This window comes from Lepus europaeus, chromosome 2 (genome assembly GCF_033115175.1).
Source record: "Lepus europaeus isolate LE1 chromosome 2, mLepTim1.pri, whole genome shotgun sequence".
In the NCBI taxonomy this organism is placed as follows: domain Eukaryota; kingdom Metazoa; phylum Chordata; class Mammalia; order Lagomorpha; family Leporidae; genus Lepus; species Lepus europaeus.
Genome location: NC_084828.1, coordinates 145,586,567 through 145,600,658, shown reverse-complemented (window position 1 = coordinate 145,600,658; position 14,092 = coordinate 145,586,567). Strand labels below are relative to the sequence as shown.

The following is a 14,092-nucleotide window of genomic DNA, read 5'->3' as shown; positions in this document are numbered from 1 at the left end:
ATTCATTTTGCTAATGTACTTTTTTTTTAAGATTTTTTTTTATTTATTTGAAAGACAGAGTTACAGAGAGAGGTAGAGACAGAAAGAGAGGTATTCCATCCACTGGTTCACTCCCCAGATGGCCACAACGGCTGGAGCTGTGCCGATTCAAAGCCAGGAGCCAGGAGCCAGGAGCTTCTTCTGGGTCTGCCAGGTGGATGCAGGGGCCCAAGGACTTGGGCCAACTCCACTGCTTTCCTAGGCCATAGCAGAGAGCTGGATCAGAAGTGGAGCAATGGCCCAAGTGCTTGGGCCCTGCACTTGCATGGGAGACCAGGAGGAAGCACCTGGCTCCTGGCTTCGGATCAGTGCAGTGCGCTGGCCATGGTGACCATTTTGGGGGGTGAACCAACGGAAAGGAAGACCTTTCTCTCTGTCTCTCACTGTCTAGATCTGCCTGTCAAAAAAAAAAGTAGAGCAGCCAGCACTTGAACTGGCACCCACACGGGATGCCAGCACCCAAGGCGGTGGCTTTGGCTGCTCTGTCACAGCACCGGCCCCTATGACTTTCATGTTGTTCAATGTTGGCTGAACTTCCTGTCTGACAATTTGGGGGAGATTCTCGGCATTACTGTTTTCCATATTCTGTCCCTTTGTTTCTGCTCCTGCTAGGGTTCCCCTCTGTGTATGTTGCACCTTTCGGAGCCGTCCCACAGGTCCAGATACTCTGTTGTGTTTCCGCTTGAGTCTCATTGTGCTTTTCAGTTTTGGTGATTTCTGTGAGATCCCCTCGAGCCCATAGATTTCTTTCCTGAGCCGAGCCCCGTCTACAGTAAGCACAGCAAAGGCAGGCTTCATTTCTGCTACAGTGTTTTTGGTCTCTGGTGTTTCTTTTTGGCTCTCTTAGGATTTGCATCCTTCTCCCTGCTTTGCCCATCTGTTCTTGCATGCTGTCTGCTTTGTCTGTAGGGAGCCTTTAGCGTCATAGTTGCTTCAGATTCGTGATCTGTTAATTCTAGCATCTCTGCCATATCTGATTCTGATGCTTGCTATGCCTTTTCTAACTCTGCTTTTTTGCCTTTCAATATGTTTTATAGCTTTTTCTTGGTAGCCCAACTTGGCGTAAATAAGCCCTTGGTAACGTGGTAAGGTGTGGGAGAGGAGGAGTAGGCTGTAGTCGTGTGAGTAGCTCTTTGTCATTTAGTGAGCCTGGGCCTCTGGATTCTGAACTTCATGCACGCTTTTCAATGGCTCCCCTTTGGCGGGATAGGACAGCCAGAGGGGCCGGCACCGTGGTGTGGAAGGTAAAGCTGCCACCTGCAGTGTCAGCATCGCATAGGGGTGCCGGTTTGAGTCCCACCTGCTCCACTTCTGCTAATGCTCCCTGCTAATGCACCTGGGAAAGTAGCAGAAGATGGCCCAAGTGCTGGGGCCCCTGCACCTGCATGGGAGACCTGGAAGAAGATCCTGGGTCTTGGCCCAGCCCTGGCTGTTGTGACCATTTGGGAGTGAATCAGTGGATGGAAGATATCCCCTGGCCCCACACCTTCGTTCTCTGCCTTTCAAATAAAATAAATACATCTTGACAAAAGAAAAAAGGATAGTAAGAGTGCACAGGAGGGCACATTTCTCTCGTTTCTCCAGGACAGCTAGAGCTGGCTGCTGTTGGTGTCATGTGTGGCAAGGCTGCAGCAGATCAGGCTGTGGTTCAGGGGTTTCTCCTGAGGGCAGAGCTTAAGAACAGACTGCTCTGGACGTCTCAGAACCAGGACAGCCCCTCTCCCCCTCTCGCGCTGGAGCTGTTCTCTGACGGTTCCCTGATGGTCGCCTTGGGCCTCCGGTGGAACTCCTGAGGTTAGAACTCAAAGACGGAGGCGGGCGCAGTGACTGGGCTTCCTTGGAGTTTCAGCGCTCAGCCCTGTCCCCTGGGAGCCTCCAGCGGTTTGTGAGCTTCGGCCTGCCCTGCCTCAGGGAGGGTTTCCCTGGGCCTGGGGAGGTTTGTTCTCAGGGTTCTGGTCTGACAAGCCGCAGTTGGCTGGCTTTGCCCTGTGGCCTGAGAGCGGCGGATGTTTCTGTTTGTCCAGCTTTTCGTTTGTGGGGACACAGCGTCCACTTCCAGCTGCTTACATGCCGGACTGGAAACTGGAAGTCCTCTGCTTCCAGTGTTTTAGCTGCTATGAACACCTAATGCTGCTGTGAGCATTCGGCCAGAAGTCTTCGTGCGGGGAGGGAGACTGGGTAGACGTCCTCCAGCAAGTCCCCACCAGAGGACTGAAAAAGACGGACACATCACATCATTGGCTGAGGACCGACTTTCTTGGCATATAGGTGCCAGTTATCCGGTAGAAGAATGGGTGAAGGACATGGACAGTGAGCCTGCAGGGAGGACTGCGGTTAGACATTTATTGTGGACTTAGCACAACGGTGGACACAAGTTAATGACATCAGCAGGTGACCATTAAATGATGCTGCACGATATACTGATAAGGAATGAGCTCTTCAAACTAGAGTATTGTGTTAAAAAGAATAAAGGGTATGGGACACTGTTAGAAAATGTTTATATTGGGGCCGGCGCTGTGGTGTAGCAGGTAAAGCTGCTGGCTGCAGTGCCTGCATCCCATATGGGCACCAGGTTTGAGTCCCCTCTCCCCTCCTTGTGCTGGAGCTCTCTGCTGTGACCTGGGAAAGTGCCCAAGTCGTTGGGCCCCTGCACCCTCATGGGAAGACCCAGACGAAGCTCCTGGCTCCTGGCTTTGGATCAGCACAGCTCTGGCTGTTGTGGCCAATTGGGGAGTGAACCAGTGGATGGAAGACCTCCTCTCTCTCTCTCTGCCTCTCTTCTCTCTGTGTAACTCTAACTTTCAAATAAATAAATACATCTTTTTTTTTAAAAAAGAAAATGTTTATGTTAGAAAACAAGAGGGTGTTGTGTGTACATACATGCACAAATGTTGATTTACACATGGATGTCTTAGGAGAGACAGGAAACTGACAGTGGTTGCCTTTGAGGAAGGGAGGTGGGGGGCTGGAACTAGGGGCTAGGAAAGGGACGTGCGTTCTTCTGAATCGCCTTTAGCGACTGTGTTGACCGCATGCCTTTGTTATCTGTAGATTAGAAAGTGAGCTTTCAGAGTCGCTCTGTCCTCACACAGAGGATTATCGTTGTGTGTCTGTGGCTGCATTTGCAGGTGGCCAGTGGCTCCTTATCCCGATTTGTGAGCGAGGTGACGACAGTGCCTGGGCGTTAATGGCACACTCCTATGGAGTGCTCAGAAAAGCGGGTGATGCGCCGCAGGCTCTGAGTCAGGTCCATCAACCGCTGTGTTCACAGATGAATGACCCTGAGATACTACCCACGCTGCAAGTTAATTTACCAAAAACAGAACCATGCAACCAGTTGAAAAAAAAAAAAAAAAAAAAGCTAGATGGCAAAGTCAAGGGAAACTTGACCGCGTAGTCTGCTGTGCATCTCAGCCTGGCTCTGCCACTGTGTCAGTGCCTTCCCTGTCTTCGTCTTCTTGGTTGAGTGAGCACTAAGGCTTTGGGCAGCTCTGGTGCTCCGAGACAGACTGTTTGGGAAATCTCTGATTTCAGGACACCTCCTACCTGTTCATCACTGGCCCTGACGTTGTGAAGTCTGTCACAAATGAGGATGTCACCCAGGAGGAGCTGGGTGGTGCCAAGACCCACACCACCATGTCAGGTGAGAGCCCGGGGATGACCTAGCTGTTTGCACACACCGAGAAGAGGGCATTGCTGAAGAGAATGGCGACAGCTTTAATAAATATCATCTAACCGGCAGAACTTGTTTGGGAAGGCTGTGTGTGAACTGGACAGAGAGATCTAAGTGGATTTAGGATCTGAAACTTATGAAAACAAGTGACTGGGCTTTTATTAATGCTTGGGTATACACTGAAGTACATTTCCCCCCAAAAGAAAGCCTGTGCTCACCGGCAGTTGTTCCCCACTGTCCCCCCAAGTCCTCCCACTCCAGGCAGTCTCCAGTCTCTTCCTCGTTTCTGTGGTTTCTCAGTTGTGTGGAAATTTCATATAAATGAATCTTACAACATGTGACCTCTGTGACTGACTCCTTTTTTTAAAAAGATTTATTTATTTGAAAGGCAGAGTTACACAGAGAGAGGGAGAGGGCGAGGGCGAGGGCGAGGGCGAGGGCGAGGGCTTCCGTCCACTGGAGGCTGCAGAAGACGGCCTAAGTACTTGGTCGCTGCCATGCATCTGGGAGACCCTGATAGAGCTCCAGACTCTTGGCTTTGACGTGGCCCAGCCCTGGCTGTTGCTGCCATTTGGGGAGTGAACCAGCAGATGGAAGATCAATCTCTCTGTGTGACTCTGTCCTTCAAAATGAGTTATACACACACACACACACATACACCCCAAAAAACCCAGCATGTAGGACCCCTGCATCCCATACTGGAGTGCCTGATTCAGGCCTCAGCAGTTCTGCTTCCTCTCCAGCTTCCTGCCAGTGGGCACCCAGGAAGGCAGCAGATGATGGCTCAAGTACTTGGGTCCCTGCCACCCATGTGGGGAAACCCAAGTGGAGGTCAGGGCTTGTGGCTTCAGCCCGGCCCAGCTAGGCTGCAGAGCACGGGTGCAGGGCAGAGGGAACAGGCCGTGAAAGTCGCAGAGGGAACAGCAGTGTGGTGTGGAATGTTCTGTTCTCGGCACAGGGCGTGGGGCAGGGAGCCGCGAGCAGGGGCGGTGGCTGGAGGACAAGAGGCAGTATCTCCAGGCCCGCTGGCAAGCTGGCCCAGCGTCTCCTCCTTGTTTTTTCTCAGGTGTGGCCCACAGAGCTTTTGAAAATGACGTTGACGCCTTGTGTAATCTCCGAGAGTTCTTCAACTTCCTCCCCCTCAGCAACCAGGACCCAGCTCCCATCCGCGAGTGCCATGACCCCAGGTGGGCTGCGGCCCCGGGCACTTTCTCTTTTGCGGGATGGCTTGCCTGTCCCTGGCCCCTGCATCCTGACAGGACCTCTGGCCTCTGCGCCTGTTGGGTGGTTTGGAGCAGATGGTGGGTGGGCGGTCAGTGTGGATCCCAGGGTTGGGGAGGGCACAGGAGCAAAGAAAGATGATTTTATTCACTTTCTACTTTTGGTCAGCTTTTGGGGCAGAAAGCAAACTAAAACAACACAAACTTTTGCTAAGAGACTTGAGCTGTTCAGAGATGGAGACTGAAGTCTTTGTGTGCTGACGTGAAAGAAGTAAAACGTGCAGGTGCAAACTGCCTGTCCCTAAGGGAATGGGTTTATGCACACTGCTCGTGGCCAGGGCCCGGGGCAGTGTCCGAGAAGGGTGTGTTGCTGCTACCTCGTGAGGACCTTCCCTCTTATTGTTGGGGTCGCCATCTGATGCAGGGGTGCCACAGCACGAGCGGACGCCCAGCTGGGGGCCTGCTGTTGCATTCTCTGCCTGTTGCATTTGCTCTCCAGATGAGACGCATCCATGCTCCCTCGCTTGGGCTCTCTTCTGCAGAAGGGACTGGGAATTGAATGCCTCAGGAAGGAGCCATTTTAGCCACTACCCTGTGGCTTTGGCATGGGGCTCTGACTGGGGGCTCCCCTTTATCTGCCACCCCCCCACTCCTCTGGGCACACACCAGTGAGGGGAGGTTGGCCGCAGTGCTCACAGTTGTGGGCACAGCCTCCTTTCCTGAGCATCCATACATCTGGAGCTCTTGCGAGCTTTTCAGACACCCCTGGAGGGTGACGGAGGGGCGGCTTTGGCCCAGCCTTTCCTCACCTGCACATTCCAGGTGGCAGTGGCAAAGGAAAAGTATGGCAGGACTTTCTTCATCTTACAGAGCTGTGCCCAGTACAGAGAAAGCTGTCCGCGAGGTTGGGCTTTTTGGGGCCCCAAGGCCAAACCTCAGCCCGAGTGCCCCTCTCAGGATCAGAGTAGCCCTGGCCACCTACACGAGTTGGGAAGGGACAGGAGCCTGTTGGAGAGTGGTGACTGATGCCGCGTCGTCCTGTAGGCTCTGGCCTAGCCTCCCTCCCGAACCTCCTGGACACAGCGTGGTGGGAGTGTTGGGGGCCGTGCATGACTGCCTAGCCCACAGTGACTCGCCTGGGGGCCTGCAGCTTTGCTCCTTAGAGGAGCTCCAGCAGGCCAGCCTCGCAACAGGGAGTGGGGATGCCCAGTGGTTTCTGAAGAGCTCTGACTTGGCATTTTTGAGTTCTTGTTCATTAATTTTTCATGTTTTTTAAAATTTTTTTTTATTTTTTAAAAATTTTTTGCCAGGCAGAGTTAGACAGTGAGAGAGATAGAGAAAGAGAGAGAGAGAGAGAGTTATAGACAGTGAGAGAAAGACAGAGAGAGAGGTCTTCCTTCCGTTGGTTCACCCCCCAAATGGTCGCCATGGCCGGTGCACTGCACTGATCCGAAGCCAGGAGCCGGGAACTTCCTCCTGGTCTCCCATGCGGGTGCAGGGCCCAAGGACTTAGGCCATCCTCCGCTGCTCTCCCGGGCCACAGCAGAGAGCTGGACTGGAAGAGGAGCAACCGGGACTAGTACCAGGTGCCCGAACTGAGACTAGAACCCGGGGTGCCAGCACCGCAGCAGAGAATTAGCTAAGTGAGCCACAGTGCTGGCCCATTTTTTTTTTCTTTTTTTAAATTTTATTTATTTATTTGAGAGATGGAATTACAGACAGAGAGGGAGAGACAGAGAGAAAAGTCTTACATCTGCTGGTTCATTCCTGAACTAGCCACAACTGCCAGAGCTGAGCCTATCTGAAGCCAGGAGCCAGGAGCCAGGAGCTTCTTCCTGGTCTCCCACGTGGGTGCAGGGGCCCAAGGACTTGGGCCATCCTCTGTTGCTTTCCCAGGCCATAGCAGAGAGCTGGGTCAGAAGTGGAGCAGCCGGGACTCAAACTGGTGCCCAAATGGGATGCTGGTGCCACAGGCTGAGGCTTAGCCTACTATGCCACAGCACCGGCCCCAGTTTTTCATGTTTTACGGAGTTGTACTGGGATCATCCATGGCCATGTCTCCATGTCTTGTTCATTACAATGTCCTTTAGCGTCCTGTACAGTCTCTAAATTTAGGAGGTAGTCAGAGAGAATGAGTGAAGATAATCCAGAGAACAAGCTCACTTTTTCCTTCAAAGGAAACTGGAAAGTCTTTGGGATTGGGATTGGGCTCGGGCTCAGTGCAGCTTAATGCGTGGTCACAAAGGAGTGATTCCCTGGTAGGAGTGCTTTGCATATCCATCAGTGCAGAACTCTCCCAGTTCCCATGAGATGTGTCTTCCGCATTTCGGTTCCCACCCCCACCCCCAGCAGGTAACTGGCTCTTCCCATATTGACTCCGTCTGCCTCTTTTCTACCTAAAGTGACCGCCTGGTTCCTGAGCTTGACACAGTTGTCCCTTTGGAATCTACCAAGGCCTACGACATGGTGGACATCGTACATTCCGTAAGTGCCGCAGTTGCCTGTCATATTTGTCCTCGTGCAGCCATTCACGTGTCCCCAGGTCCTGATGCCAGGCCACATGGGTGGGACTCGGGGGGCACACAGGACCAGAGGCCATCAGGAAGTGTGTTCTGGGAAGAGCTCAGGGTTCACCTGGACTGAGGGGCTGGACGGAGGAGGAGCCAATGGGCCAGTAGAGCGTAGGGGTCCCTAGAAGACACTGGGGTCCACGGATTAGGGACCATGTCCTGGGAGTCTAGAGTGAGACCAGGGTGACCTTTGGTGGCTTCCTCTGTTGAGGGCTTTAAGCCCAGAGGTCGTTTTGTCTTTCTGGAGGAAAAGGACATGGGGCATTTTGTGAGGGGGTCAGGGTGTGTGTTTATGTTTTTGTGTGTATGTGCACGCACACGTGGGTATATTGGATAGGAGCCATTTGAATTCATTTCTTGGTGCAGCAGGTTCCTGGACAGTATTAGGCAAACTGCGGACATCTGTAGATGGCCGTTGTCTTTCTTAGATCCAGAAAAGCGCTTGTGAATAAGGCGAAAGATGCATCACTTACATTTTTATCACCAGTATCCCTGCAAAGCCCTGTCCCTGTTCGAAGGCTTCAGCCATCCATGCAGATGTTGCCCATGGGGCCTGAGGCTGCCAGAGGAGAGCCCCAGAGCGCCGTTCCTGCCCTAGTCAGACCCTCAGTGTGCCTCTCTGGGCTTCGGTTGAATTTGGTAAATTCTTTGTCCTACGGGCAAAGCACTTCGTTCTTTCTGAGTTTTCCTACAAGCGGACTCCACCCCCAACCTCATTCTCCATTTCCCGCTCTGATCAGATGACTTGGCCATTTCCTTCCTGGAGACAAGGAGACCCGGGATTCCTCGAGAGGAACAGGCTACCCCCTGTTTGGCCATTAACCAAACTGCACTTTGCTCTACTGACAGAAGAGGGTGCTCTTGAACTAGGAATCTTGTTCACTCTCAAAAACTGCCAACCTCGTCCACAAAATGCAGAGATACAGTAGTTTTCATTTATATCCAGCTACTAGAATAAGAGAACAAAAGTCGAGAACGAAACGTTTGAGTGGCTGAAATGCCCTTCCGTGTAGAAGTACATTGTGAAGCAGGTGGTCTCACCTCGCCTGAGGTTATGAAAGTAAAAACATTCACAGACTAATGACAGAGTGTAGAGAAGACAGGAGGAAGTAGTGAGAGGTGACTGAATTAAGAAAATGAAAGGGGAGATGATCATATCAGAAATGATGATTATAAGGTGTGCAAGAGATAAGGTATTTTAGTTAAAACTTAATTAGGAGCGTTGAAGAGATGTGGGGGAATAACCAAAATAAAAATATTATGAGAAACCCCGTAAATATGTACTATTATTGTGTGTCAATAAAAACAAATAATCTAAATATAAAAAAAACTATGAGAAAGTAAAAGTAGATTTTGTGTGCTCCTCAAAAAAAAAAAAAAAAAACTCAGACAATGGATATTCAATGAGATTGAATCATTGCACACTACACAGACACCCAAGCACCATGTTGTATCTTATGTATATGCAACTTTAACTTGCCGACTAAAAATTAAATGAAAATACATCTAATAAAAATTATTACTTAAAACAAGTATCAGAAAAAGAGTGAGGTGTAATGGGAGAGAGGCAAAGAAGACTAAAAAGTATATAATTGGAGTGTTAGAAAAAGAAAAATTACTGAGGCGGAATTAATATTTAAAGCTGTAATCCAAGAAACCATTCCAGAAATAAAGGAAGACCCAGGTCTATATAATGAACACCCAGGAAAAGTGACCCAGAATGATCAAACTTGAGAAGATACCCAAATATAACTATTAGGTTTTTCAATGACACAGAAATGTCCAGGCTGTGCAGGTAAAAAGATCAAGTCACTCACAAGGGCATCAGGCGTCTTTAGAAGAAGCACAGAAAATGAGGCATCAAGAAAAGCCCATTGAAGAGGGTCAAGTGTGGTCTGCAACCAAGGATTTTATGTGTGGCCCAGCTGGCCCGCGTCTTTCAGGACTATAGACAACCAGTTTCAGATCTCAAAGACTGGAGGGAATTTTGTATTCCCAGGTCTGTCCTGAGGTATCTACTAACGAATGAGCTTCATCCAACCGAAAGGAGACTGGGGACATTTCCGCAAAAGGGCTGACTGATGATTTAATACCTGTGTTCTGGGGTAGACACTGGGGCACAAAGGGTTAAGCCATTGCTTGGGATGCCTGGATCCCATAGTGGAGTGCCTGGATTAGGTCCTGGCTACTCAGTGCTTCTGATTCAGCTTCTTTCTGATGAGCAGGTGCTGGCCGAAGTACCTGTGGGAGACCAGGCTAGAATTCTGGCTCCTGGCTTCTCCCTGACCCAGCTTTAGCTGTGGTGGCCATCTGGGGAGTGAACCAGTGGATAGAAGATCTTTCTCTCTGTCTCTTCCTCTCTCTCTGTATCTCTGACTTTCAAATACATAAATTAACTTTAAAAATACTTGTACACATAATTATAATAAGAATAAAACAGGTGAAGGTAGAGGATAACCTAAAATATTATGTTTAGTTGTCGAAAAAAATGCTCCTGGAACATGGGAGGAGAGGGAAGACAGCACTGGTTGGTGGGTGTGAGTCAGTGATATCACTAAAAACAGACCACTTAATTACAAAGTTAACCACTAGACCAAAAATACCGACCTTCCTAAATAACAGTAAACATGACATAAATAAGTATAACAGGGTGCATATAGTAATTTACAAGTAGAAGACAGAAAAAAAGATGTCTGTATACTGATAAACATGAATGGGGTTAACTGATTTTTTTTTTTTTTTTTTTTTTGGACAGGCAGAGTGGATAGTGAGAGAGAGAGACAGAGAGAAAGGTCTTCCTTTTTGCTGTTGGTTCACCCTCCAATGGCCGCTGCGGCCTGCGTTTCGTGCTGATCCGAAGCCAGGAGCCAGGTGCTTCTCCTGGTCTCCCATGGGGTGCAGGGCCCAAGCACTTGGGCCATCCTCCACTGCATTCCCTGGCCATAGCAGGGAGCTGGCCTGGAAGAGGAGCAACCGGGATAGAATCCGGCGCCCCGACCGGGATTAGAACCCGGTGTGCCGGCGCCGCAAGGCGGAGGATTAGCCTGTTAAGCCATGGCGCCGGCTGGGGTTAACTGATTTTTAAAAGAAAAAGGTGTTGAATTTGGCACCAAATAAGACCAACCAAATGCAGTATGCAAGAGAACATAAAGGGATTAAGGAAGGCTGGAAAGAAGCGTGCGGGGCGGGGGTGGGGGGGTGGGGGGGGTGGTCAGAGGTAAACCCTGAGAGTTGACACAGTGATGTAGCAGTGTTTGTGACCCTAATATTGATCAAAAAGTAACATTCAAGTATTAACCATGACGAAGAGGGACTTTTTTATTTTTAAAGATTGATTTATTTATTTGAAAGTCAGAGTTACACAGAGAAGGAGAGGCAGAGAGAGAAAGTTAATCACATATTAATGAACACATTAAATTCCATAATGCAAAAAAAAATTATGAACAGCTCTGCTTAAAACTAGAGGTATGTAGTGTAAACAAAAACAACTTCCAAGCTGGAAATTTTCTTTTAAGCAGATCTTGGATAAAGGGGAAAAACAAACCAAATGGCAATTCTAAGCAAAAGTTAATGAAAACATTCCATATCAATAGTATACACACGTGTATACACATTTAAAGATAAGGGTGCTTTTATCAAATACTTGTTTATTTGAAAGAGAGAGAGATCTGTCTACTGGTTCACTCTTCAGATGCCTGTAATGGCCAGGACTCCTGCAACAGGCTCTTATGGGATGTGGGCCACTGCACCAAAAGAAGCTCCTGGCTCCTGGCTCCTGGCTTCGGATTGGTGCAGTGCCGGCCATAGCGGCCATTTGGGGAGTGAACCAGTGGATGGAAGCCCTTTCTCCCTGTCTCTCCCTCTCTCTGTCACTCTGCCTCTCAAATAAATAAACAAAAGTCTTAAAAAAACAGCAAGAGAAAATTTATATCCTGAAAAACTAGTAGAATTGAAGGAGGGGCAGGTATTTGGCTCAGCAGTTAAGTTGCCTTGGGATGCCCACATCCTGTTAGCAGTGTGCCTGGGGTCGAGCCCTGGCTCAGCTGTGTTCCAGCTTCCTGCCACGTGAACCCTGGGAGGCAGCAGTGTGTGGGTTCCTGTCACTCCGATGGAAGACCCAGAATAAGTTCTTGGCATCTGGCTTTAACCTGGCCTCACCCTGGCCAAATGTTGTGGGCATTTGGGAAGTGATCTAGTGGATGGAGATCTCTTTCTGACTTTCAAATTAAAAAATCAATAAAGAAAGAAAGAAAGAAAGACATGAAAGAAGGAAAATAAGTGAATTAAATTACAACCTCTGTCCTTCCCAACCCCCTACCCCCAACCAGGAAAAAAATCCAGGAAAGAAAAATAATTCTCATAAAACATTCCAAAATACACAAAATACTTTATTTAAAATTTTTATTTTAAATTTTCAATTATTTCTTAACAGATTCAGTGTGATTTGTAGATACAGTTCTGACAGCATAATGATATTCTCTTCTCTCTCCCTCCCACCCTCTTTCCTTTTCTTTTTTAGTTTTTGAGATAACATTTTAAATTGACTATAAAAAGGCTTAATACTTCACTAAATAAGAAGTTTAACAAGTAAAAAGCAAAAAGACCCTAGGGTTTATTTATTTTTTTGGATACAAGTAGCCTTTTTTTTTTTTTTAAAGATTATTTATTTGAAAGAGTTACACAGAGAGAAGGAGAGGCAGAGAGAGAGAGAGAGAGAGAGAGAGAAGGAAGGAGGGAGGGAGGGAGAGAGGGAGAGAGGTCCTAAACCCGATGGTTCACTCCATAACTGGCCACCATGGCCAGAGCTGTGCTGATCCAGAACCAGGAGCCAGGAGCTTCCTCTGGGTCTCCCCACACGGGTGCAGGGGCCCAAGCACTTGGGCCATCTTCTACTGATTTCCCAGGCCACGGCAGAGAGCTGGATTGGAAGTGGAGCAGCCAGCTCTCGAACTGGCGCCCATATGGGATGCCTCTGCAGGCAGAGGATTAACCTGCTGTGCCACAGTGCCTGCCCCTCTACTTGTAGTTTTTAAAGAAATGGCTGCACCATTTTCCACAGTGGCTGCATTAATTTACATTCCCTCCAGCAGTGTTCCCCTTTGTCCACACCCTCGCCAGCATTCATTACTCTCTGTGTTTTGGATTTTAGCCATTCTGACAGGGTTAGGTGATAGCTCATTGTGGTTTTGATTTGCATTTTCCTGATGGTTAGTGATGTTGAACATTCTTCATATATTTGTTGGCCATTTGTATTTCTTTTTTTTAGAACTGTCTATTGATGTCCTTTGCCTGTTTCTCAGCTGGATTGGTTTTTTTGTTGTTGAGTTTTTTAAGTTGCTCATCTATTCAGGATGCTAATCCTTTGTCAGATAGGTGGTTTGCAAATATTTTTCCCGTTCTGTTGGATGTCTCTTCACCCTATTGATTGTTTCCTTTGCTGTGCAAAAGCTTCTGAGTTTGATGTAGACCCATTTGTTCAGTTTTGCTTTTGTTGCCTGTGCTGTGGGGGTCATTCAAGAAGTTGTCCCCTACTCCAATGTCTTAGAGTGTTTTTTCCACATTTTCTTCCAGCAACCTCATAGTCTCAGGTCTTAAATTTAGGTCTTTGATCCATCTTGAGTTGATTTTTGTATATAGCAAGATATATGGATCTAATTTCTACTTATATACATACAGTTCTACATATATACATACAGTTTTGCCAGCATACTTGTTGAGATAATCCTTACTCCACTGTATGGTCTGAGCACTTTTGTCAAAAATCAGTTGGTTGTATACATGTAGATTAATTTCTGGGCTCTCTGTTCTGTTTCATTGATCTATGTGTTAGCTTTTATGCCACTACCAAACTGTTTTAATTACATAGCTTTGTGGTATGTTTTGAAGTCAGATATGGTGATGCCTTCAGCTTGGTTTCTCTTGCTCAGGATCCCTTTGGCTATTCTGGGTCTTTTGTGATTGTATACAAATTTTAGGATTGTTTTTTCTTTTTATTTATTTTTTAAAGATTTATTTATTTACTTGAAAGTCAGAGTTACACAGAGAGAGGAGAGGCAGAGAGAGAGAGGGCCTCTCCCCAGATGGCTGCAATGGCTGGAGCTGCACCAATCCGAAGGCAGTAGCCAGGAACCTCCTCTGGGTCTCCCACACGGATGCAGGGGCCCAGTGACCTGGGCCATCTTCTACTGTTCTCCCTGGCTACAGCAGAGAGCTGGATTGGAAGTGGAGCAGCCGGGACTTGAACTGGTGCCCATATGGAATGCTGGCAGTGCAGGCAGCAACTTTACTTGCTACGCCACAGTGATGGCCCCAAGATTTTTTTTTTATATCTCTGTGAAGAATGCCATTGATATTTTGATAAGGGATTGCATTGAGTCTGTAAATTGCTTTAGGTAGTATAGACATTTTAATGATATTGATTCTTTAATCCATAAGCAATCTTTCCATTTTTTTGTGTCCTTGGTGATCTTTCATCAATGTTTGATAATTTTCATTAAAGAGATCTTTCACTTCTTTGGTTAAATTTATTCCTAAATACTTGAATTTTTTGGTGGCTATTGTGAATGGGATTTCTTTGTTGATTTCTCTTT

The 14,092-nt window shown here is 47.9% G+C and overlaps 1 protein-coding gene across 1 annotated transcript in view; it reads left to right on the top strand.

Moving 5' to 3' along the window:
• PCCB (propionyl-CoA carboxylase subunit beta) overlaps window positions 1–14,092 on the top strand; it is a 73,491-nt gene that overhangs the window by 36,531 nt on the left and 22,868 nt on the right. Inside the window, exons 7-9 of the mRNA XM_062214291.1 lie at window positions 3,574–3,682; window positions 4,779–4,899; window positions 7,335–7,416. Of these exons, the coding sequence (XP_062070275.1) occupies window positions 3,574–3,682; window positions 4,779–4,899; window positions 7,335–7,416 (312 nt within the window). The remainder of the gene's footprint in view (window positions 1–3,573; window positions 3,683–4,778; window positions 4,900–7,334; window positions 7,417–14,092) is intronic.